At 46.1% G+C, this 23,696-nt stretch overlaps 1 protein-coding gene and 1 long non-coding RNA gene across 2 annotated transcripts; both read right to left on the bottom strand.

The window, feature by feature from the left end:
• Positions 1–250: 250 nt before the first annotated feature.
• Positions 251–12,668, bottom strand: MGST2 (microsomal glutathione S-transferase 2). Its single transcript, XM_039875814.1, has 4 exons — positions 12,505–12,668; positions 4,458–4,528; positions 979–1,060; positions 251–488 (listed from the first exon to the last, which is right to left on the bottom strand). Exons 1-4 carry the CDS (start codon positions 12,651–12,653, stop codon positions 359–361), a joined length of 432 nt encoding a protein of 143 aa, XP_039731748.1. The 5' UTR covers positions 12,654–12,668; the 3' UTR covers positions 251–358.
• On the bottom strand, positions 1,433–4,223 carry LOC120613221 (uncharacterized). Its single transcript, XR_005655617.1, has 2 exons — positions 2,533–4,223; positions 1,433–2,353 (listed from the first exon to the last, which is right to left on the bottom strand). It is a non-coding gene; the product is annotated as an uncharacterized LOC120613221 (long non-coding RNA).
• Positions 12,669–23,696: the final 11,028 nt, after the last annotated feature.

Raw genomic sequence — 23,696 nt, 5'->3', positions numbered from 1 at the left:
CCTGGAACTTTCCATCAAGAGAGAAGCAGTCTCAGAGGAAGGTGATGGCAGTGGTCCACAGAAAGCCCCACGCTCGGGTCAGGCTGCTTGCTCCCAGCAGCAGTGCCATGCACCTCTAAAACCACAGCTCAGCGTGCTTCCACGCATGATAGGGATCTATCCCCTCAGAGCAAACGTCAGTTCTTAAACAAACAGGAAACGCATTCTCTAAAGTGTGTGTTGCTACAAAGCCGTTTCGAGAAACACAAAATGCAGACTTTTAATTTATTTATTTTTCAGATGAACGAGTGATACCATAGGGTTAACCTTTGGAGTTGAAACATCTTCTGCAAACATTCGAGCAAAGGGAGGTGGAAAGCTAGAAGTGCCTCAGTTTCTTGGCAATATTGAGGTCCAGGTATTCATCCAGAAAGCTGTTGGCAATCCCCAGGGAGCCTAAGACAGCCAGCAAGGCCAAAATCCCCAGACTCAACCGGAAACCAGTCAACCTGCAGGGCGGGGGTAAGGTGGAGAGAAGAGAGGAGGCCACGGTGAGGCAGCGCGGCATCCCGGGCAGCCTGCTCACTGCTGCCACTGCCCAGAACGCCCATGTTTTTGTCACTTGAAAATTTTGATTCATCACATCGATTAAAGGGGATGCCAGCCACAGAGGTTAATGGGCCCCTTTGAACATTCGGGGGATGATTAAGGCTGGGCGCGAGTATTTCCTTGGTAGGTTTTTGGAAATAGTACAGAATTTTTGCAATGATTTCAAGCGTGATGGCCACAGAGCACACGCTCAGTGCACACTCTTATACTTGCCTTTTCCTGTCTCATACCTAATCGTGCATGGACTTCAGGAGACTTGGCCTCAGACAACAGGGATCACTTCTGTCATCAAGACCATCAGTGCTGTTAATATCTCCAGGAGCAGGAAACTAATTCAGACTCCATCCTGCTACTTTTTGCCAAAACAGGCAATTCTTGAGTTCTCCTTACCTTTTGTTAGCATCTTTTGAATATCCCCAGAAATACTGGTAACGCTCATATATATACACCAGACCCAGACAGGTAGCAAAAACTATAGAGAAAAAAATAGAGAAGATACAGAATTTGATGGCAGTCTCCAAAATGTGGTATAAAAACTGAGAAAATGCTCACAAAACCTATATCGAGCAGAAAGACTTGTGTCCAAAATATATAGAGAACTCTGAGAGTCCAATAAGAAAAGAAAAGAACTTAATTTTTTAAATGGGCAAGATGTTTGAATAAACAATTCAAAATATTAGTGAATCCTCATATGTTATTGGTGGGAACGCAGAACAGTACAGCCACTTTGGGAAAAGTTCTGGTACTTTCTTATAAAACTAAACATACTTTTGACCCAGCAATTCCGTTCCTATGTATTTTCCCAAGAGAAATGAAAGCACATGTCCATAAAAAGACTGGTACAGAATGTTCATCGCGGTTTTATTTATCATGGCCAAAAACTGGAGACAGCCCAGGAGTCTATCAATAGGACAATAGGTAACCAAAGTGTGATAATCATATAATGGAAAACAACTCAGCGATGAAAAGAAACAGATACTTATAACAACATGGTGAATCTCAAACACATTTTGCTGAGTGTATGAAGCACTACACAAGAGAACATTCTGTATGAGTCCAATTATGGAAAGTTCTAGAACGGGCAAAACCAAAAAAAAATATTAACAGCGTTTGTCTCTGAAAAAATCAGAACAGTGTTTTGTAAGCATGTTCTCAGTTGACCGGGAAGGGCATGTTCTCTATCTTGATAGAAATTTGGGTCACACAGGTTATATATACTTGTCAAAACTCACAGAATGGTCCACTTAAGATGCATGGATTTCTTTAACAGTAAATTTGACCTAAAAGAGATGTACAGTGTGGCATGATGTTCTACCATCCTGTCCAAAGGAAAATATCAATATCTTCCCTACATGAGGAAACTCCCTCTTCCTCACGGATGCAAATTGCCAGAGCCCTTTTACCCACACTTGGAATCCTATCTGAGGGGCTCCGACATGCTGGATAGCATTAAAATCATTATGTCATTAGGTGACAAACATTGTCTTTAGTTTCTACTGCATACCGGGTATTATTCTAAGGACTGAGGTTAGCAGCAAAATAGATGCAAGCGCCTGCCTCTGTGAAGTTTATCAGCAAAGACAGACAAGGAACAAAGCGAGAAATGAGAATTACAGTGGAAAGTGCGGTGAAGGACACTAGCAAAGTGCAGCATGGGGGGGACAGGCCGTCACACTGTAATAACCATGTGTGGTGCCAGCGGGTGTAGACTACTCGGAGGGGGGCTTCGTAACTGATGTAAACGTCTGACCACTATGCCGTACGCCTGAAACGAACATGAAAGAACACCGAATGTCGACCGTAACTGAAAAATAAAAATAAGAAACCTCTTGTTTAAAACAAACAGAAAGAAAGGAAAAATACACTCAGAAAGGGAGAAAAAGGAAGCGCGGTGAAGGAAATAAAGAGGGGCGAGACGGTGGGAACTGGAGGAGGCGCCTTTACCTCTGAGCGGATGACGTTCGCTTGGGGACCTTAAGGATGAGAAGCGGGGCACCAAGCACGGAGCTGGTGAAGAAGGATTGAGGGTCACCTGACACCTGGGGAAGTGGAGAGGCTCTGAGCATGCTACCGTTTTGGAACTCCTGATCTAATGAATTACTCCCACGGGCCAGCGAGAACTACTCGGGGGCAGTTCACAGGCAACTCCCTTTGGATGAGGAAGAACGAAGAGAAAATTATGACAAAAAGGTACCTGAGAAATCCTTTCCTGACAGGCAGTCAGCCCACTACAGTGAAAGCCAAAAGGTGGAATGGCAGAGTCCCAGGATCAAAAGGCACTTTTCTTATGGGTTGTTACTGTGGTCTCACCTGACAAGGAACGACATCCTTCATTTGTGCCCGTAAGGGACAAAAATGTGAGCTGGAATAAAGTTAAGTCGCCTCTCCCTAAAGGACATTTTATTTTAAATTCCTCAGGCGATAGTAAAAATTACAACAAAAAGATGGTAGGGCTGCCTTTGAAAGCAGCTGGATCTGGGTTTATTTAAATCTTAGTAATCAAAGGTCAAACCCAAACGAGGCCATGAGAGTTATCAGAAAGCCAAAGGGATTGAATTTCTCCAACTAAGGGAGCTGGCTCTGGTCTGACCCCCTGTGAAAACGACAGGCAGAGAGCTTGGGTAAAGCCCTCAGCTCAGCAAAGATACCGCAGTCGGACAGAAAGGAGACGTGTGTAGGGTGGAAAAGGGGAAGGGGTTAAGAAGTACCAAATGGCAGTTATAAAACAGTCACAGGAATGTAAAGTACAGCACAGGGAATACAGTCGGTAATACTGTAATAACTATGTATAGTGCCAGGTGGGTACTAGACTAATTGAGAGATCACTTCATTATTTACATAAATATCTAACCACTATGCCGTACACCTGAAACTAATATGAAATAATGTTTAATGTCAACTGTAATTGAAAAAAATGCTTAAAGTACGCGTTTGTAGAGTTGTTATAAACAATAGCACTATCCCCTTGGGAACTCCCAAGGAAAGAAAGGTAGTGGTTTGTTGGGTCAAATACAATGGACTCTGCTCTGTACTTGAAAGCTGATTTTCTCTTACATTGGTGAATGTTAAGTTGGACAAACTGCTTAACCTCCCTGTACTTCAGTTTCTTCATCTGAAAAGCAGGAATTAATTCCTTCTCAAAGGAAGGTTTTTAATCCTTTAAATCCTGTACATGAGTTAATGCATGTATAAAACTTAAAAACAGTACCTGCCACATAGTGAGTGCTCAGTAAATATTAGCTGTAATAATTAGGGTGAATTGTTAGTTCTGTATTCTCTTCTACAGATAAATGAGAATTTAGAGTATTATTATTGAAGACAAATTTTCTGTCATTTTCGTCCTGGAGTGTCCAACATACAGCTTATTCCAAGTTTTAAAAGTAATTACTGAATTAAATTAGAATGAAGCCAGAGTTAGCCTGTCTGCAGCACAGTGCTGTTTGATGCACACAGACATTGCTCATTTTGTTTAAAACCATTTCCAGGATCCTAGATGTGTGCTTGCTTGTCTGCTCCTTACTAGTTTTCAGAACCACGGACCTCATTAGAACAGAGTTGGCTGTATTTTAAAATTACCTTGATTGAACCAGGGCATGGGGGGAGGGGGAGGGGAGGTAGATGGGGTAAAAGGGGTCAAATATAGCGACAAAAGAAATCTAACTGTGGGAGGTGAACACACAATGTAAATATATATATATATATATATGTGTGTGTGTGTATATATATATATATATATATGCCTTGCTGTTAAAATGTACAGCTAAAACATCAGATTTCGTTAACCAATGTCACCATAAAAAATAAATAAATAAATTTTACGATATAAATTAAATAAAAAATGAAATAATAAATAATAAAAATAAAATTACCTTGGTGGAAATACCAACCAGCCATCCACAATGTAATCAGGAATATGGGGTAAAATTCCACACAGTTTTGTCTGCAGGAAAAAATAAAGACATGGTCATTTTATGAGAAACCTCTGCTCCAAAGTTTGAGTTTTCACCTAGAGGTAAAATGTCCAATCTCTTCTTACAAAAATAACATAATAATTTACATAAAGAATGTAAATGATCCTTACATGTAAAATGAGGTTTTCGAGTTGGGATTCACACATGGTTTAGATCTCAGAGCGGGGCCAAGAATCACTCTCCTACATACAAGTTGCCTGGAGTAGAAGTGAATCGTAGCTCTTTTTCCAGAAGACGGGCCTTGAGATGGTCATAATTCTGAGCCTAAAAATTATTCTGTATCTTATCTAAAGAACCCGGAAAATAACTCAATTCGTATTAATGGATTTCTTCCTCCAAATTCTCTCACATCCATTGCCTTCCACTTGAGTTACTTGGCACATTAAGAAATGGTCTTTAATTTCTCTAAAACCTCCCAGAGTAAATGAATGAGCATGTTTCATTCCCATTTTACAGAGGACAAACTGAAGCCTGAGAGACCCAGGTGACTGAAGCCTCCCCGAGCATCTCCAGATCCCAAAGCTCTGTCCTAATGTCAACTCAAATTGCCTCTATTCATAGAAGACTTGGACGGAAAATTTGATATTATTTTAAGCAAAAGGGAAGAGTTCTCTGGGAACTATAATTAATGCATCGGCACCTAGCAAAGGGAAAAAAGATGAATTACATTCCTCCTCCTTCCTGTGCTTCTCCACACAGCGATCTTGGCTATGTTGGCTGCGTTCTCAGCTGACAGCATCACAGCCAGAAAGAACTTTGATGTAATTTGTAAGGAGGTCTCTCGTGTGCAGAGTATCACCGATCCCACATGCTTCCTCAAAGAAGCCTTAGAGCTTGAGTACTCAAGGTTATGGGCAATTGACCCGGAAATAGTTGATACTGGTTCTTGAAGATCATGAGTGATTTTCTTTTCTTATTAAAAATGTTTTTTGTTTTGTTTTGTTTTTGCAACCAAGGTGCCTGAACACCCCTCCTCTGAGGCTCAGGGAAGAGCAAGTCCTTCTGAAAATCCAGAAACCAGCTGAGTGACTCGTACATATAGGGCGAAAGAGAAAAGACCCGCACTGTATTATTTTAGTAAGAAAAGGCTAAGATACGCTCTCGCCACAACACCAACCCCCACACAGCACCATGCAATCCGAGGGAACCCTCAACACCCAGCTTCTTTCCGAGGACCACATATCAAGCACCCCAACTTTTAAGACTTCCACCCGAGGGTTGGGCCCCCAAAATACCTAGATTTGAACGATAGCAGGGCGCACATCCCCGAGACCCACAAGGCTTAGGGGAGGACTCCAGCAAGGCACGCGCCCCGCCTTAGCCTGCTGCCAGGGCTGAGTCCCTGCACATACCCCCCGGCGCTCAGGGAAGTGATGGAGAAGATGGGGCAAGCACAGGAGGTGGGGGGCGGTGAGGTCCTGGGTGAACAAGAGCTATAAGGTGCCACTGAGATGCAGGAAGGATGTGAGTGCTCTCGGAGGGCAAAGCCTGGAGTGTTTGGGCAGTTTAGCATCATATCTCTGCGCCCTCCTCCCCCAAGAAACGAGTCCCTTTGTCCCCTACAAGCAATTAGTCCCTGCTGGTCTCATCCTGACCCCGTGTCCCAGCCGTACTCGCTGTACTTTGCTCTTGGTCCCCCTTTTGCTGACCGCCTGAAGCCGCAGGCCCTCTGAAATGAGGCTTTGTCCAATTTCTTGCTCTCATCTTTCGGAGACTGAAAATAGTTCTCCGGCAGCCAGGCCTGGGGCGCTGCTCCTTGCTGACCGTCTTCTCCGCTGCTGCCTGCTGAGAACCCCTGGTGTTGCTCGGCCTTAAAATACCTAGACTCCCATCCAACCTGCTCATTACGACCTCCACCACCCTCTCCAGCACGCAACTGTGTCCTTCGGCCACCGCGGTTAAGCGGTCCATGCCTGGATGTGTCCCAGGACAGTGCATCTGCAGTAAGCTGTCGACAGACATCGTTTGATTCAAGGGGACCAAACTCTGAAAATGTGTCCTTAAAAACCTATCAGTGACAATTACGGTTTTGGCATTACATGAAAACCAAAATGAGAATAATGATTGGTCTCTTTGGGACTAGAAGGCAGATCTATTCTGTCATATTATAGGAGATCCTCAGGGAAAATCTCCAAATGGGACAGGAACAGTTGGCAGCAGCTGTGCTGATTTCCCTTCCCATGGGAGGAGGGGCCCCTGTCGATCATGACCCCTGATGACCCCCCTTTCCCGCGTGTCCACACCAAGGGAAACCGAGTCTGTCTCCTCATTTGCTGGTTAGAGGTTACAGCCCTCTTTGCACAATAATCCAGTTCTCTTCTGATACTTATCTTCCTAATCTTTTTATCGGAAGCTTGCCAAGAGCCACAAATTCTACACCGGGCGTTAACAAAAAGAGTCTTTGCTGGAGGGACAGGAGGGTGACCAATCATCCTGGTTTGCCCTTGACTGAGAAGTTTTTCAGAACACGGGACTTCCCGTTTTAAAACCAGGACAGTCCCTGGTAAGTAGTCCTCGGTGGCCTGGAACGGAGGGTTTTCCTGGGACACAGAACTCTGAGCGCCAAAACCGAGAGAGGCCAGGCAAAATGAACGAGTTGGTCCGATGGAGCCTGTGGAGATGGCGCCCATCCCAGGTCCCAGGAAGCCCGGGCCATGGGAAGCCTCGAACTGGGCGCCATCAGGACCTCGTCTCAGTCATTAAGTGTGCTGCAAAGTTCACCTCGTTTGGGAAAAAAGAATCAATTTGTAGGTGAGAAGTCCCAATTCTGACAGTTTCTGAAACACTGGTGTCCAAGTTTTGATTGCATAGCCCTAATGGTTATACAATCCTCATAAAAATATATGCACGTCCTACTGCAGCAGAGGTGCGAGCTGACGGCCGACGGAGCGAAGCTGGCACTGAGCAGTAGCTGGTGTGCCAAGCCCCCCTCCCCGCTCGCTGATGGAATGGAGACAACTCTGAGGGCCTGCATGGGGACAGACCCTGCAGACGAAGGCCTCTAAATGACCATGGAGAAGCCCCGCCCAACAAGGGACACCCAAGGTGGACCTGACATGAGCAAAATGTCAGCTTCTATTGTGTTAAACCACTGGGAACATCGGGTCGACCTCCTAGCCCAGCGAATGCAATTGACTGGAAAAGAATATCATACACATTATAAAACGTTCACGAAATAGAAATTAAAGGATGAAAATTTAAGAATAGATATAAATAGCAGCTCCAATATTTTCTTTACTCTCCCACCCCCACCAGCAGATTATTTAGTTCACCCATTCAGGGCGAATGTCAGTTGTGAGGCCTCTGGCTTAAAACGCTTCTGAATATTGTAGCCATTTGACACATGGATTGCTAATGAATGTACAACAGGAAGCTTTGTTTATAATAATCTTGTTCACAGAAAATCTGAACCACATGCCAATGGGGAAAACCCAGTTGGCCGTAGAGTATTTCTAGTGCCATGCCCATAATAAGACATCTTTTAGAAAATCAAAAACAGACCAGGCACCTTAAAGGAGGCTTCTCAGGAGGCTTTCCTCTTTCAAGCTGTTTGCTTGTTTTTCTCCTTTTGTTTTGTGACTATTCTCTGAAGCAGTGGGCTGCATGCTGCCATGAGCTACTTGCCCTATTAACAGATGACCCAGACTCGGTCTGCTGGCTTTTGGCCCTGGGAAGTCTTCTGGATTATTAAACTGGCTGGGGGTCACAGCGACAGGTTAATAGGCTCAGAAAAGTCTTAGGGATGAGAGGTTGCTGGAGTTAATCTTTCTATAGACTCGTAACTGTCTAAATTGCTCCTTGTCAAGTAACCCTTGTGTGGGGACACCGTAGGGAGGTAGCCGCTGGTGGCAGGAGGGCATGACTCTAACCTGCACTCTGCAGTGGTGCTTCTGACAAGCAACGGGATGAGCAGATGAGGGCGTGAGGCTCGCAGCTCATCCAAATTCCAGCTACCTCTCTTCCTGACTACCTGAAAAGCACTCAGCTTGTGTGATAGAAGCTGTTTGGTGGTGGCACTAATTGAATGCTTGCCTCCTCCCCAAAATTTATATGTTGAAGCCTTAACACCCAAAGCGGCTCCATTTGGAGTAAGGAAGTAATTAAGGATAAAGGAGGGCAGAAGGGTGGAGCCCTGATCCAACAGGATTGATGTCTTATCAGAAGAAACAGCAAGTTCTCTCATACCCATTAGACTCACTCCTGCCACCCCAGGCACACACGCACAAGGGGAAGGCCACGTGAGGACATTGCAAGCCAAGAAAGCTCTCCCCAGAAATCGAATCAGCCTAAACCTTGATCCCAGACTTGCAGCCACCCAAGGGTAATCTGGGATATTTTTTTATAGCAGCCCAAGCTGACTAATACAGATGGTTGGTGGAGCAGGATGCTGGAGTTTAAAGAACTCATCATTTAAAGTCAGTGTCTCATCTTGGCGATCCCCAGCTATTTAGAACTCAGTGGATAAGTACATCTTGTGCTTTCGATGAATGTCTAAGATGGGTACACTTAAAAGAAAAATATGTGTTTACCGTTTCTTTTATTTAACTCTTCTGCACTTGCTATACAATATTTATAAATACGTTTGTATTAATCCTAGTGTTGCAGAATATTCAAAAAAGTACTCTTTGTAAATTTTTCTTTTCTCCATAGTTTTTAGATATGCATTCATGTCACTAGTTTTAATTTCTAAATTTCGGAATTAGAATTCAAAATGACTATAAAAAGCTAGTGAAATGGCCCCCCCAAAAAATATATTACAGAACTATACTAGAATAAGAAGACGATACTATTACTAAAGAGACTCAGATTCGTGATCATCGGGTTTGCCTGTGCCTTGTGGCAGGTTAAGCCTGAAACAGGAACTGAAGAATTCACCATCGAGCAAATAGAAATGCATTAACAAGAAGTAAGAACGAGGCATTTCCTCTACTTTACCCAGAACCAAGAAACCGTCATTGGAATACTACACATACCTCTAGGCTCCAAGTTTAGAAATAATATGAAAATTTTTAGTCTACAGATAACACTCAAACATTTTTAATGGCTAGGAAAAAAAAAAAAAGCCAAAGAATTAGTGCTACCTAGCCTCAAAATAAAAAAACACTGAATGATGGCCCTCAAGTGTATGAGGAAGAGTGAGGTCAATAGCTATCCTTCTCTTCTGGGGAGGATAGAATCAGAGGACATTATTTAAATTACAACAAAATCAATTTATGACTTGGATTTACTTCTTAGATTTATGAAAGCCTTTAATCTAAAGAGATCAAGGAGCTCAAATTAGACTAGATAGAAGTTTCTAAGCTGAGCAATAACGTGAAGGAACAGCCTTTGGTGAAATTATAGTTGCTATTTTCACAATTAAAAAAGAAATGTATTCTGGCAAAAGACTGCAAAATTCTAGGACAGTCCCTCTAAGGCCCTCCCTGTAGGAAAGAGGAAGAATTGAATGAGGACTCTGGAGAAAGAGCCCTGGGCTGGCAACGGGTAGGTGAGGCTTTATAACAAGCATCTCTGCTTGGCAAATGAATATCCAACACGAGATGACTCTCAGACAGGGAACGGGTAGTGTTGTCAAGGGGACCCTGCGGTGGTTGCTATGAGATGTCAAGTTCCACTTAAAGACAGGATCCGCCATAACATCAGGCTTCTTGGCTGTGCTTAGGGTAAAGCGGCAGGAGAAAGGTGTAGGGAAGGAGGCAGCATTTCTGTTACAGTCAAGGCCATCAGAGTTCCTAGGGAGGCTGAAGGGACTCAGTGCTTTAGTCCCAGAGAGCCAGGGAAGAAAGTGCCTTCTCTCCCTCTCAGGAACTGGCTGAGCTCCGGGAGGCCTGCTCTTGAAGGCCAGAATAGGTAGCTAAGTGGAATAAACTCGTTATCCAGGGATCCCGCCCTACCCACCTCAGATAAAGTCAAAAGGGCTTCACTAGCAATGAATCTAATCTGATGTGGCCAGTTTTCCTAAACTTAGACTCTAAGGCAAGCACTGGGCTAGTGCTGTGGATGATCTAAGCAGAAATTCGGGAGAGGGAGTAGGGCCATCCCCACTCGTTTTTCAGAGAGAACCCAGAACAGCTACCGCTGTGCCCTGAAAGGTATTTTATGGCTCCAAATCACCCCGCACGCCCCAATTATGGGCCATTATTTTTTAACCCCTCTCTCTCCTGCCGTGATCAATCAAATAAAACAAACAAAACACTTCTAACAAGGAAATTAGGTTTGTATACTTATTTAGCCTGGTGGAAGCCCAACACTCCCTAACAAGAAGTCCTCGGATGATGAAAGACAAAGTGGGAAGACGTGGAATTTCCTCCTGTGATGATTTTTATAAACAGTGCGTTGTCTGCCAGACTTCAGGCATTAATAAATCATGGTGAAAATTTGAGTCTCTCCACATACCACTCGCTATTTTTCTACAAATAAAAGCTTTTTCCGCTTAAACAAATTAGGAAAAATGAAAATTTACATCACCACCAAGAGTGGAAAAAGAGTTTCACTTTCTAAATAGAGGATAAGTATATGTATATATCTAAAAATCCCATGAAAACAAAAAGTCGCTAAATTCTCATCAGGTGCTACTAATTGCCAAAGGCTCTGAGTACATACACGAATTACTCTGATACTAAAACTAAATATTAATTTTGGAGTGTAAGACCTGCTGGCACCAAGCCAACACTTTCCCCTTGCATAACCATAAAGATTCAAAGACATTGGAAATGAAAATGGCTTTTCTTGTCATGTGGTTCAATGTTATCTAAAATCAGACCTTGAGTGTCACGTTTCAGCCAAGTAAGAGGAATAAGCTCTAGAGATCTGCTGTACAACAATATACCTCTAGTTGATCATATATACTAAAAAAATTTTAAGGGGATAGATCTCTTGTTACATGTGCTCACCACAATAAACTTTAAGAGGTGTCTATGCATCTCTTAAAACAATCTCTTCTATGCCCAGTGGTATTCAACTCATAAATTCAAGCCCAGGCGATAGTCTACGATAGTCCTCTTTGGAGCAGAGAGATGGACAAGATCATGACTTGCCCGAAGTGATTCAAACTTAGTAAAAAGCCTGACAATTGGACAATAGTCGTCATTTAAAAAAATGAAATCTCATAGTTTGAAATGTTTTCACAAGGAATACATCAGATCCAGATTATTTTACATGCGCATTCTAACACCTTTGAAGGAACGCACTCTTCCAATCTTATTTAAATGCTCCGAGAAAATAATTCTCGAATCGTTCTGGACACTAGTATAATCCTGACATCAAAATGAGACAGGACCATTACAAGAAAGAAAAATGGAAGGCCAACCTCACTCATGAACACAGATGAAAAATCCCAAAGTATTAACGAAAGAACCGAGCGATGTGGTATAAATGGTGACATGTGCCATGTTTTTAGAAGCACTTTGTTATGAGGGTGAAGTATAAAGGGTCTCGCAGCAGGCAAATTCACGGTGGTTATGGGGGAACATTCTATGTGGGTCTGAAAAGGCAAGAAGAACAAGATGATCAAAAACACTACACATACATGTTTAGTGCAAGCTTTCTCAAGTTCTTACAGGTGTCCGATCTGAGGAGATGGTCATGGGCAGAGGATAATACTAACCCACTTCTGTTTTGAAGTAGAGAGGAGGAAATAAAGATAGAAAAGATAGAAAATCGATAGCATAACTAATCCATCTTGAGGCTACTGACCTCTCAGGGGGCTCTCTGACTAAACTTCCATGCCCAGAGATGCAGAGCACTACCTCCTAAAATCGTACCCTCTGGATCTGCAAAATGGGTGGGTAGAGACGTCACGCACTGAGTAAATCAAGCTTCGAGGATCATGAGAAGGGTCTTGGGCGTGAGGAGTGGTTATCTCCTCTCTGTACACCTTCCCCCGAATCAGAATTGTGTGTACGTGGCGACCCAGATCCCCGAAGGTGAGAGAAGCGTTACTTACTGTGCACGAAATATTCTCTCAAACTCTGGTGACCCAGAGACTGCTGGCGGCATAACTTTGTATTTTAATCTTGCCTTTCCTACCTGCAAAGCAAAATAACCTGCAAGTAAAGAGGAATTAATGTTAAAATCTGCCACAGCATTATTCATTAGTAAAATACCATTTTAAACCCCAGTTAGATACTACTACGTACCTATGAAAAGGTCTCAAATGAATGTCTAAAAGACAGGTCATACCAATGAACAAAGAAAGACAGGTGAGAACAAGAGAGACTGGAACTCTTACCCACTGCTGCTGGGAACGTGGAAGGGTACAACCACTTTTTAAAAAACCATTTGGAGGAGATTTTTCAGTTAGACTTACATGACCCTATGATTCGGTCATTCCACTCCTAGGTATTTCAAGAGAAATGAGAGCACATGTCCATACAAAGACTCGCACACAAATGTTCACAGCAGCTTTATTTGTAATGGCCAAAATTCAGGGACCACTCTGTGATGGTTAATTTTAAATGTCAACTAGGGTAGGATATGGGGCTCAGTTGTTTAGTCAAACACTGGTCTAAATGTTGCTGTTGAGGGATATATTTTCAGATGTGATTAACATTTAGATCAGTAGACTTTGAGAAAAGCACATTATCCTCCTTAATGTGGATGGGGCTCATCCAATCAGTTGAAGGCCTTAAGAAAAAAGACTGAGGTCCTCAAGGAGGGGAAAGTTCTGCCTCTACTCTGCCTTCAGACTCAAGACTGCAACATCAAACCCTGCTGGAATTTCCGGCCTTCCAGCCCACCCTGCGAATTTCAGACTTGCCAGCCTCCACGACCGCCTGAACAAATTTCCTCGTAAATATGTGTGTGTGTGGATATGTATACAGTCTAGCTGCTTCTTTCTCTAGAGAAGCCTGACTAACAGAAATGTCTATCGACAAGTGGGTGGATAAACAAATTGTGGTATATGTATATAGCCATACAACAGGATACTACACGACAGGAAAAAGAAATAAACTATTCCATGAAACAACATGGATGAATCTTTAAATAATTATGCTGAATGAAAGAAGCAAAATCAAATAGAATTAGCAATGTCACATGCCATTCATGTAAAAGTCTCAAAAATGCAGGCGAATCTATAGTGACATAAAATAGATCAGTGGTTGCCTGGAGATGAGGAGCCCCAGAGAGGAGGGTCGTAAGAGAACTCTGAGGGATGAGGGCATCCCCGCCTGACTCAGTTTCCCTATCGTAGAAGGATTATGACTCTGTTCTCCTTCGTTTGCTGTACGGAGACGCATTAGATTATCACACCCCATTGCATCTTATGATTAGCTCTGTGAAGCTCTTTCGCTTTCAGACCCACATTTTCTCCTTTGTCGGCCGCTCTCAATTCCTCACCTCCCTGCTTTGCCCCCACAGTTAATTTCTGGGATCGTTCATGTCGCTTCAGACGGCCCCTCCCAGTTTCCGTTCCTCACCGGTTCTCACCAACACTACTCCAGTCTCATTTATTTTAGTGCCTCGGAATCCATTTCCTACTTGCTAAAGTATTAAAAATAGTGTCCTTCTCCACACCAAGTTCGTAGCTTCCATCTCTCATCACGATACAGAATTCGGGGTGATGCGTCTCCTCCTGAAACACGATGCTACCTTCTCCCCTTTCACAAGAAGTCGGTGAATATCGAACCTGGTTTCGTGAGGGCTGTGGTACAAGGCCCATTCCTTTCCCTCCCCATTCCCCTGGGCGACAAATGAACTGTTGTTTAGGACTTAAAAGCGGGAGCCGAACATCTCAAGTGTGTACCTGCTTCAGACTGGAGTCTTTCTCATTCACACCCCACAGTTCGTTACTGAAGCCTGAGAGAATAGAGGGAAGATAAGAAAAGTGGGGGCTATTTCCGACCCTGGGCTAAACCTTTTCACGGCGGCGTACATTTGGAGAGGCCGGTGGTTCCTGGGGCCAGCTCAAGCCAAAAAAAAAAAAGATCTGTCTCCTGAGGGGGAAACTGGGGTTTGGCCATTGTGGACCCTCTTTCCAACAAACTCTGCAGCCTTGGAGAAAGCCCTTGGTTAGGCTTCGCGATTCTATCTACAAGACAGAAGGGGGTGAAAGATGCGTGCTCCTAAGTTATACATTAGCAGTGGTGCAGGACCCTAGAGCTTCAGAATGAAGCCGGAGGCCCTGGAAGCTTTGCAAGTGCTCTCTCCCTCCGGGCTGTGCCGCTGGCACCTGGCGGCCCCCGTCTGCAGCCGCAGAGACTGTGAGGATGCGCTTCGGGAGAGCAGGGTGAATACTCCCCACCCAGCCAGCCCCGCCGGAGGAAGCGGCCTTCGGTTGGTCCTGAGAGAGACCAGGGCTACTGTGGGGCCAAGTGATGAGGGCGGAAAGGGTATTTATTTCACCACTTTTTCTGGAGAGCTTCAACATCATTTTCCTTCTTACGAGTTGATTAAAAACGACTCGAGAATCATCTCCTTCCGCTTTGCCTGTTCTTCCCTCCCTGGCTTTCTCCAGAGGGACACGTGTGCTGAGGAGAGCGAATAGAGGACCCCGTGATCCCCACCCCCGGCCCCCAGCCCCTGGCTGGGATTCTTCGCCCTGGGCTACTCTCAGGCCAGGAGAAGCTCCTCCCTGGAGGGAAGCAGGGAGAATGGGACTGACCTGAGCGCAGCCCTGGGCCCGGCGCCCTGGAGGGCATTCCCCACCCAGCATCCTGCTTGACCCTCTCTGATGAGGACACTGAAGGGACACACTACCCTGGCCAGGGCCCTCAAATGGTAAGTGGCTGGACTAGACAGATACAAGTTTGTCTTCAAAACCTGAGCTTCTTCTGCCATGGCACGTGGTGTCCCGCCTCAGGAAACACCAGACTTTTGTAGAAGCAGCAAAGCCTGGTTCTTAATGCCAGCTACACAGTTGTCTCTCCTCTCTCTCTTTCTCTCTTCACTCATCATTAAACATTTCCTGTTCACCACCAACCACCACTGGCCCAGTGGCTTCTTTTCCCTTCCCACTCACACCTGTCACCCGGCTGCCAGACCTTCTGGCCGCAGTTCACACTGTCCCCGGCACCCGCAGCAGCCCCCCCGCCCCGGTGCCCATGACAGAGGCTCTGTCAGCCCGGGGGCGTCTGTGGACCTGCTCCTTGCTCTCTGCCGTGCCATGATCAGGGCACACGCAGGTAGGTAGCGCTTCTGCATAGGTCTAGGTGAACCAGGAGCCAGCCTGGGCGCTTCAGCCCTAAGTGCTTCTTAAATGGTAATAAACATCCTGAAAAGATTGCGAATCAAGCTACGAAATGTGTCTCAGGGTATAGTATTTTCATAAATCCACAAAGCAGACGGGCTAGGCAACACATTGGGTATGAGCAAGCGGACTTTATCCTAAACTGTGGTGCTTCGTGCTTCTGGCTGCGGTGTAAGCCGCAGCCCTGCCCTGTCTCCTGGCACAGCGGACTTGGAAACGTAAACAGGTGTGCCTGGGAAGACATCTTGCCCGCCAGTGCTCAGACCCTTTCCCCCAGTTAGCAGGGAAGAGAATATGAATTGAGCAAATGGGATCCCTGTGGAGAAAGAGCCCTCCATTACACCAGGCATTTGAGATACTGAGTAATCCTAGTGGGAAGGTGCTTTAAAATTTAGAATTAATTACTTAATCTGAAGCTCACATTTCTGTAAAAGAATTTTCTAAACCTGGTATCATCCCTGCCATGGGCAGTGTATTTAAGAAAATGCATTAATTAAAAGATCAGGGTTTAAGAAATCACAACCAGCGTTCACAAGCAGGTCCAAGGTTACCTTTGGCATACTCGTAATTAATATTCACAGGCCATTTCCCCCCAGGTGAGCACACTTCCAATGGGCTTGAACTGGGCTGTGGGTTGTAACCACAGGTAACACAGAATCGCTGGGCTCAGAGGGTCCACATGGGGAGAAATGACCCCTGGAATGGTCCACACCTCTGCCCGTCCCCAAGGAAGGAAGCACTGATGGCCCTGAGCAGACTATGTTCTTTGGAGCACATGAGGCCACCAGCAAGTAAAGAGACCGATTCTCTCAAGGTGACCCAGCTGCTTCACGCAAAGCGAAAACCAGTCGCCAGAAATCATAAGTGAACAAGCTTTTGTAATGCCGATCTTCCTTATAAGGAAGCCGGGGATGAGGGGAAAAAAAAAAAAAGATGATTCCAGCGGCTGAGTGACCTTTGCTCTGGAACAGAAACAGGAATCTGGAGGGCGGGCCCAGCTGGGCTGCCAGTCACAGGTCATTATCAGGCCGTGGAGTTGCTTCCTGAACTTGGTTTAGGTCTCAGGTCTCCAGCCACAGGCTGCAGGATTCGCCTGGAGCAACAGCACCTGCAGTTGAACCATTAAACCATCTTCTCGGCCAATTCAAAAACAATTTCCCCTCCCGTTCCTCCACCTCCCACTCTTCCCCCTCCTGCTCTTCCCACCTCTGGACCCCTGCTGACCCCTCCCGCTCCCAGGCTTTGCTGAGACTGTCCTCTCCTGTGGAAAAGGGAAAGATGTGGCAACATTTATTTAGTTCCGTTGAGATTAAAATGATTCTAACTTTACTCTCCAGTAAATGGCAGACCCAGAATTTGAACCCAAGACCAGCAGATTCCTTCTGCGCCCTCTTCCCTGTACCATGCTGCCACCCCCTGTCACTTTGGCTATCCCAATATCATGGTGACCATAATTTTTTTTTAATTGGCTAGAATTGACATATAACATTGTATTGCTTTCAGGTATACAACATAAAGATTTATGGATATATCACAAAATGATCACCACAGTAAGCTGAGTTAACATCCATCACTTTGCTATTGGGACAAAAAGGGGTCCATCCGCCTGTGTGTGTCTCAGCCAATGAAGAGCTACATGTAGGTTTTTGCAGCAAAGAAAGTTTTATCAGAGACCTTCAAATCCCAGAGACGTAGGCAAACTGCCACTCACAGGCCTGGCTCCCCAACTATCTCAGGGGTACAGATTATATAGGGAAAAATCAGCAACCATAGAAACTGGGGGATTTAAGGTCGTGGGTGTTACTGACTGGACAATTGGATGAAGTAACCGATCATTGTCCAGATCTGGAGTCAGCCATGGCCCCATCCCGTCCGGTCCCGTGGCCAGTGAGGTTGTTATTCCACCTCGATGGGCCTGGGGCTGAAACACATCTCAGGCTAAAAGGAAGTCCAAAGAGGCTCCATTAATCTTACTCAGTTAATCTTACATCCTAAGGCTTAATGATTAATGGAGAAGGCAGACAGAGGCTAAGGGCGGAGAAAAGAAGCAGGTGGGTCCCAGTGCTCCTATCAGAGAAAAGAAAAGAAAACGTATTAAAGAAAGGAAGTTGGCGCGCAGTTACGACCTCACGCAGTCAGACTTTCTTTTCTTGTGATGCAACTTTCAAATATACAATACGGCATCGTTGACTACCCTCACCATGATGTGCCTGGCGTCCCCAGGACTCATTTATTTTAGAACTAGAAGTTTGTACCACAATCTAAAAAAAACAAACAACTAGGATGTGTGTTCTGAGAAGGAAGAGGGGCTGGAAGGCAAAAAGTGGACCGATATTTCAAGTGGAACCCTAGCGGGGAGCACGGTCGCATGGGGTGGGGGCCCCTGTGCTGTCAGAGCCATGGGCGGCCACCCAGGTGCAGCGCGGGTCCCTTCAAGGCCGGGGACTCCCACATTCGTCACAGCCCCTCCCCTCTGTCAACCTAGTCATTTTGCTCTTGAAAGATGCCACTTCCCACAAAGCAAAGTTTGGGTCCCTGCCTCATCTTGCATCCCTTCCCACAGTTCACTTAACAGCAACTCCAGAGTCCACAGGAAGGCCTCAGGCTCCCACGGGCCTGCACCCCACCTCCCAGCAGGCCCCACCTCCCAGCCCAGACACCGAATGATGACACAACCTCGGGCAGAATTCGGAGCCTCGGTTTGTGAGGAAGAGCTAATGATGGCTGAAGGGAAGTGTACATGAAATAGGGCTATTGTGAGGATTGAACTGGTTAACATTTATAAAGCTCTGAAAACAGCACGCGGCCTCTAAAACTGTGTTCTGTTTATTAAATAAACACATAAATTATCTGGAAAAGTACTTAGCAGATTATGCACCTAATGTTAAGAGATACAAGGTAAAAATCGTGCCTCTCGGACAAATATAAAAAGAAAACACATCAAGGATTTTGTTGAATTCATTATTAAGGAAACCAGTATGACATTTTAACCATTTCAAAGGCGAATTCAAAAAACCACACAAAAACGAAACCCAGCTGAGCACATCTCGAAGATCTATTGGCTTTGTTCAAGGACTCGTGAGTCAGGTGGCGGATAGGGAGGAGCTCCGCGTCCCAGTGCAGAACGAAACTTCGTAGGCAGAAGAGAGCAGGGCAAGAAGCCAAATGATTATTGCAAAGTCACTTTCCTTCAGGGGGTGGGAGGGGCCTATCAGGCAGGATATCTAAGGAGCAGATGTGGTGCCAGGCCTCAGTGACTGTAGTTTGGGCCTGCTGTCTTGTTTTTAACAATAAGGAATAAGGAATGTTGAAATTAGGTTACAAATACTTGCAGAGCAGCTCTGCTCACAATGCCCCCTGCAGGCGTCCTCTGCTCTCCTTTGTCCTTGAAACCAGGGAAGACAAAGACCTGGTGAGAAGACGGATCCTAGAAGTCCAGGCGGCGCCCAAAGCTTGTGCTTTCCGTGGAATGGTCTTGGCCTTCGGCACACGGCAGCGATTCTAGACTGCAGGCCTGCCGCCTGGAGCCACATCACCACCTACTAAAATAACCTCCCAAATGACAGGCCTCAAAGGGGAGGGCAGGGCCGGGCGGGTGGGCCAACAGAGAAATGGCGGAGCGAAGGGGTGAGCGGGGAAATGCGGCCCCCCGCTGGCTGATGGCCGCGACCTTTGGGTGCGTATAGCTCCTGTTTTGAGAAACTCAGGGACATCCATACCAGAGAGGTAGTTTTTTCTAAAAAAAAGAAAGAAAAACAAAAACAGACAACTCCAGTGACTTTCTTCGTCTCCCCGATGAATTGCCTTCTTCCCACTTTCCAGTCGAATCCTGAGATTCCCTACAAACTTCTCCCCGTCCGTCCCAGTCAGTCCCCAAACCCAGGTCTGAAGAAATGGTGGAGACAGTGAGAAAAAGTGCCCCACGCGCTGTGAAGCCCCGAGCCTTCGTGTCCGGTCCACTTTACTACATCTGGAAACTGTGGATAGTTTTTGCCTTTAGGAAGGTATAAAAAAATGGAGCTTTGGACAATAAAATGTTTAGCAACTTCTGTGGTGATAAAACTTCCGGATGATTCCATGGTCAAAATACTGCCAACGATAGCGTTGACATAAACCACCAAAAGTTGAGTTCCTCCGTACATTTCACCTGCATGCATTGAAGGGGAAAAGCATTTTCTCTGAATGTCTTACACATAGATCCTGCTGGTGTGTGTCCCATTCCTTACATTTTTTGTGAGAAAAGAAAAACAAGAAGCACAATAATGCTAATTACCGTAAAGCGTTTTTTAAAAATGTATATTACCTATATACGCTCAAAAGAAAACTATAAGCATTTCTGAGAGTTCGGCTTATTAGTTAATCATTGTTTGTGACCAAAATTATTCTCGGGCGAGACAGAGAGGCCAAAGTTTGGCAACAAAACAAACCTTTGAACCACATGAAAAAGCTGCGTCATGGCATGTAACCTGTGCCTGCTGCCGACAGCACCCCTTCCCCAGGATGCCCAGAAATAATCGGGGTGCCGATGATCACATACTCTGATGGAAAAATAGGCCACGGCAGGCTCTTCCCGTGTCTTGCTGGAAGAACCCCAGAACTACATGGCAAGTGTTTACACAAAGCTCGCATACACCAACTCAGAAATTATGCCCCAACCTACATTTTGCAAAACTTTAGAGGAAAAACTGGCTGGGATCCTAAAGAATATTTTCTCCCTTTTCAGAAACTGGGACACTTTGCTCTGTGACACTGAGTGTGGAAAACCAGCTAAAGAGGGCCAAGGCATTGTCCCCATTGGGGAGAAGGGCAGGGGACAGGGCAGAGGATCGCGACTGTTCTACCAAGCCTCAGGCAGAAACGGCCTGTCACGCAACAGCGGGACCGTCCCATCAAGGCTCAAAGACAGAGACGAAAGACGAGCAGAAAGGAGAGGAAGACAGAGTCCCGGACAGGGCAGCGAGAAGAGCACATGCTTCGAGCTAGTGACCTGGACCCGTGTCCCTGCGTGCTGTCCGGCCGGTCCCCGGGACACGTTTCCTCAAAGGGAAATGATGGTGCCGACCATCCAGGGTCCCTCCGATGAGTTAACGAAATGTCGTGAAGACAAGCAAACAGCACAGAACCTGGCTCTGGCAGCGTCTCTCAAGCCAGAGCGAGCCCCGACTGCCGTTAGCGACAATTTCTTGAAATCTATGAATTTCCTGGAAATAAAGTAACAGCTTTGAATCTCTCAAAATTTTGACAGAAATATCCCTTATCGGCCATTGAAGCGCTTAGCCAGGCAGCCGGAACATCCCGGAGGGGAAAGCCTCACAATTTCGGAGCATTTCGCAGACATTTCATGCCATAGATTTACATTACGCCATTATTTCAGACACGCTTCATTTCATTTCATACCTATACACACGACTCACACACACACACACACACAAACACAGCCACACACAGACACACACACATGCCCCCCTGCACACACCACACAGACACACGTAAGTTGTTACATGCCTATAAATATAGATTTCACACATGCCACGCAGTCACCAGATGTCATACACGCTTTCAGATATGTCTCCATGTAATACTACACCATTAAGACAATACTTCCAGACTCACACACACGCTGGCCACATTATTCATGCAAGAGACTCACACACATGGCTGGCCACACACTCACGCAACACGCAGACTCCACACACACACATTCACACAAACACGCAGACTCACACATGCAGATTCACACACACACATACTAGACACGCCCCTGTACCTCACACTCCACACACACACACATAGACACACATTGCTGGCCACACACTTAATGCTAAACACGCAGGACACTTCACACACACTTCATAGGGATATACCCCATGCTAACACTCATACCTACAAACACAGACACACACACATGGCCACACACACACACATGCGAACATGCAGACTCACACACACACACTCATAGACACACCCCAGGTACGTTCACACTCACATGTATACCCATATGCTCACACTCATATTCTTTCACACACACACTCAGAACAGCCATGGTTACATTCAAAACACACACCGCACTCGTACACACCCATGCAGACTCATACACGCATATGCTCACACACGCACTCACCTCCTCTACACTCATGTCCCAAAAGGGGGTTTGGGTTGTAAGCCGCATGTTTGGACCTCACCGCACATATTCTCGCAGAAATAATACTATAAATGACAGCCACGTTTGCAGGTGGCCACACCTTAAACAAAATTTTAACCTGTGAGCTAACATTCTGTATATCGGCAACTGATCAGCAACAACAAAAAGAACGAACAGTCTTGGTTTGTGTCCTTCTTTCAACCATCGCTATTTTTTTTAACTGAATAGTATTCGGAATTAAGTACTTGGAAGCAGGGTCATCAGCATGTGCTCCCTGCCCCACTCTGCCCACGGGGAGGAGCCAGGCTCCCTGTGAGCCATGCTCACAGCTGGACCCACAGACTCTCGGGCACCAGAGTAGCAAGAGACAGGACAGCCCTGAGCCCAGAGGGCCGAGGCGCTCTGGAGGGGCCTGCCGCTGACGGGGCCTCTGGTGCCCACCAACCCCAGCTGCCAACTGCAGTCAACAGAAGGGAAGGTCTGAGCCCGTGCCAGGCCCTGAGCTGACCACTGTGCAGAACTCTCTCAACTAATCTACAAAATCGAGCGATGAAGGACATATTTCATTCCCATTTTTCGGATGGAGAAACTGAGGCTCCAGGGTTAGTGACTTATGCAAAGTCAGTACAACCCCATCCTGCTGCTCCCCAAGCCTTTGCTCTCCACTTGGGTTGGTCATTCAAACACCGATGCTGAACTCTTCCCACACACAGGAATTCAGGTTCAGCCTGGGCGCCTGGACTTTTTCAAAGCATCCCAGAGGAATCTAATGCACTGCCAAGGTGGAGAACCACCATCGAGACCAGTATTTCTCAGTGTGGTCCTCACCACCCGCTACCATCATCTGAGGCGATACAAAAACGAGGATTTCTAGGCCTCCTCAAGGGTCCATCGTGGGCATCTATTTCCTGCGGGCTAAGCATGCGCAGCCTCACAAAACTCACACAATACTCTACGACGTTCTATATTATTCCCATTTTACAGATAAGGATATTGAGCTCCAGAGGGCTTTGGGGGTTTGCCTAGACACTCCATCTCACTGCCTCCCAAAGAGAAAAGGAGAGCTGTGGTTTCCTCGCCTCTCGGGGCTCGTTAAGGCAAAAGGAAGAGCATCTACCCCTGCTCGGTGAAAAAGACACAGAAGGTCGCAGGTCAAAAGCAAACAGTTAAAGGCAGCTCTTATTCTGAAACGTGCCACATGCCCTTTCGGGGTGGGGTTGGGAGTGATCAAGCTGGTAGAAGCCACCATGAGCATCAGTGGAGCCCAGGAAGGAAGAGGAAGCGCGTGGAAGGTGAGGCTGGGAGGAACGGAAACCGTGGGCCCCCGAGTGCAGCCCAAGAGGAATGCTGAAGGAGACGAGGCAATTTCCAGAAGGAGGAATTTCCGGGGTGCCCGGTGAGGAGAAGACAGACATGGGAGGGAGACAGAGGCTGAGATGCAGAGACGGGGTCACCCGAGGGACCAGCAGAGCGAAGTCCGGCTGGAGCCCGTGTCTCAGCTAATTGCAGGTCGGGTCCACCAGAACTTGCTGGCCGCCTGGCTGCGATGTGCATCCAGACTGGGCTCTCACATTAGAATCACCAATTTAACTGAGAAATCGCTTGGATTTGGTGACACCAGGATGAGCAGCGACTGCTTCAGAGAACTTATGGAGGTTTCTACGAACCAAAGGAGGAGAGCACACCTTCCCTGAACCTAAAGCATGGCATTTTCCTTCGGCTTGTCCCTAAGGTTTAAATGTCATTTTGTCTCTCGTGCGTGGCCCGCTTCCTTCATGAGCCTTCCTACGGAGACAGTCAAGGAACC

The sequence above is a fragment of the Pteropus medius genome, unplaced genomic scaffold (assembly GCF_902729225.1).
Source record: "Pteropus medius unplaced genomic scaffold, Ma_sr-lr_union100, whole genome shotgun sequence".
Lineage (NCBI taxonomy): Eukaryota > Metazoa > Chordata > Mammalia > Chiroptera > Pteropodidae > Pteropus > Pteropus medius.
The sequence above is the reverse complement of the archived record's forward strand: the minus strand, read 5'-3'. Positions and strand labels throughout refer to the sequence as shown.

Excerpts from the sequence above, each read along its gene's own strand:
- MGST2 (XM_039875814.1), bottom strand. The coding sequence starts at position 12,653 with ATGAATAATGCTGTGGCAGATTTTAACATTAATTCCTCTTTACTTGCA. Across the intron at positions 1,061-4,457 it reads TGGTTGGTATTTCCACCAAG|TTTTTGCTACCTGTCTGGGT; the intron begins GTAATTTTATTT and ends TTTTCTCTATAG. Across the intron at positions 489-978 it reads TCAAAAGATGCTAACAAAAG|GTTGACTGGTTTCCGGTTGA; the intron begins GTAAGGAGAACT and ends CCCGCCCTGCAG.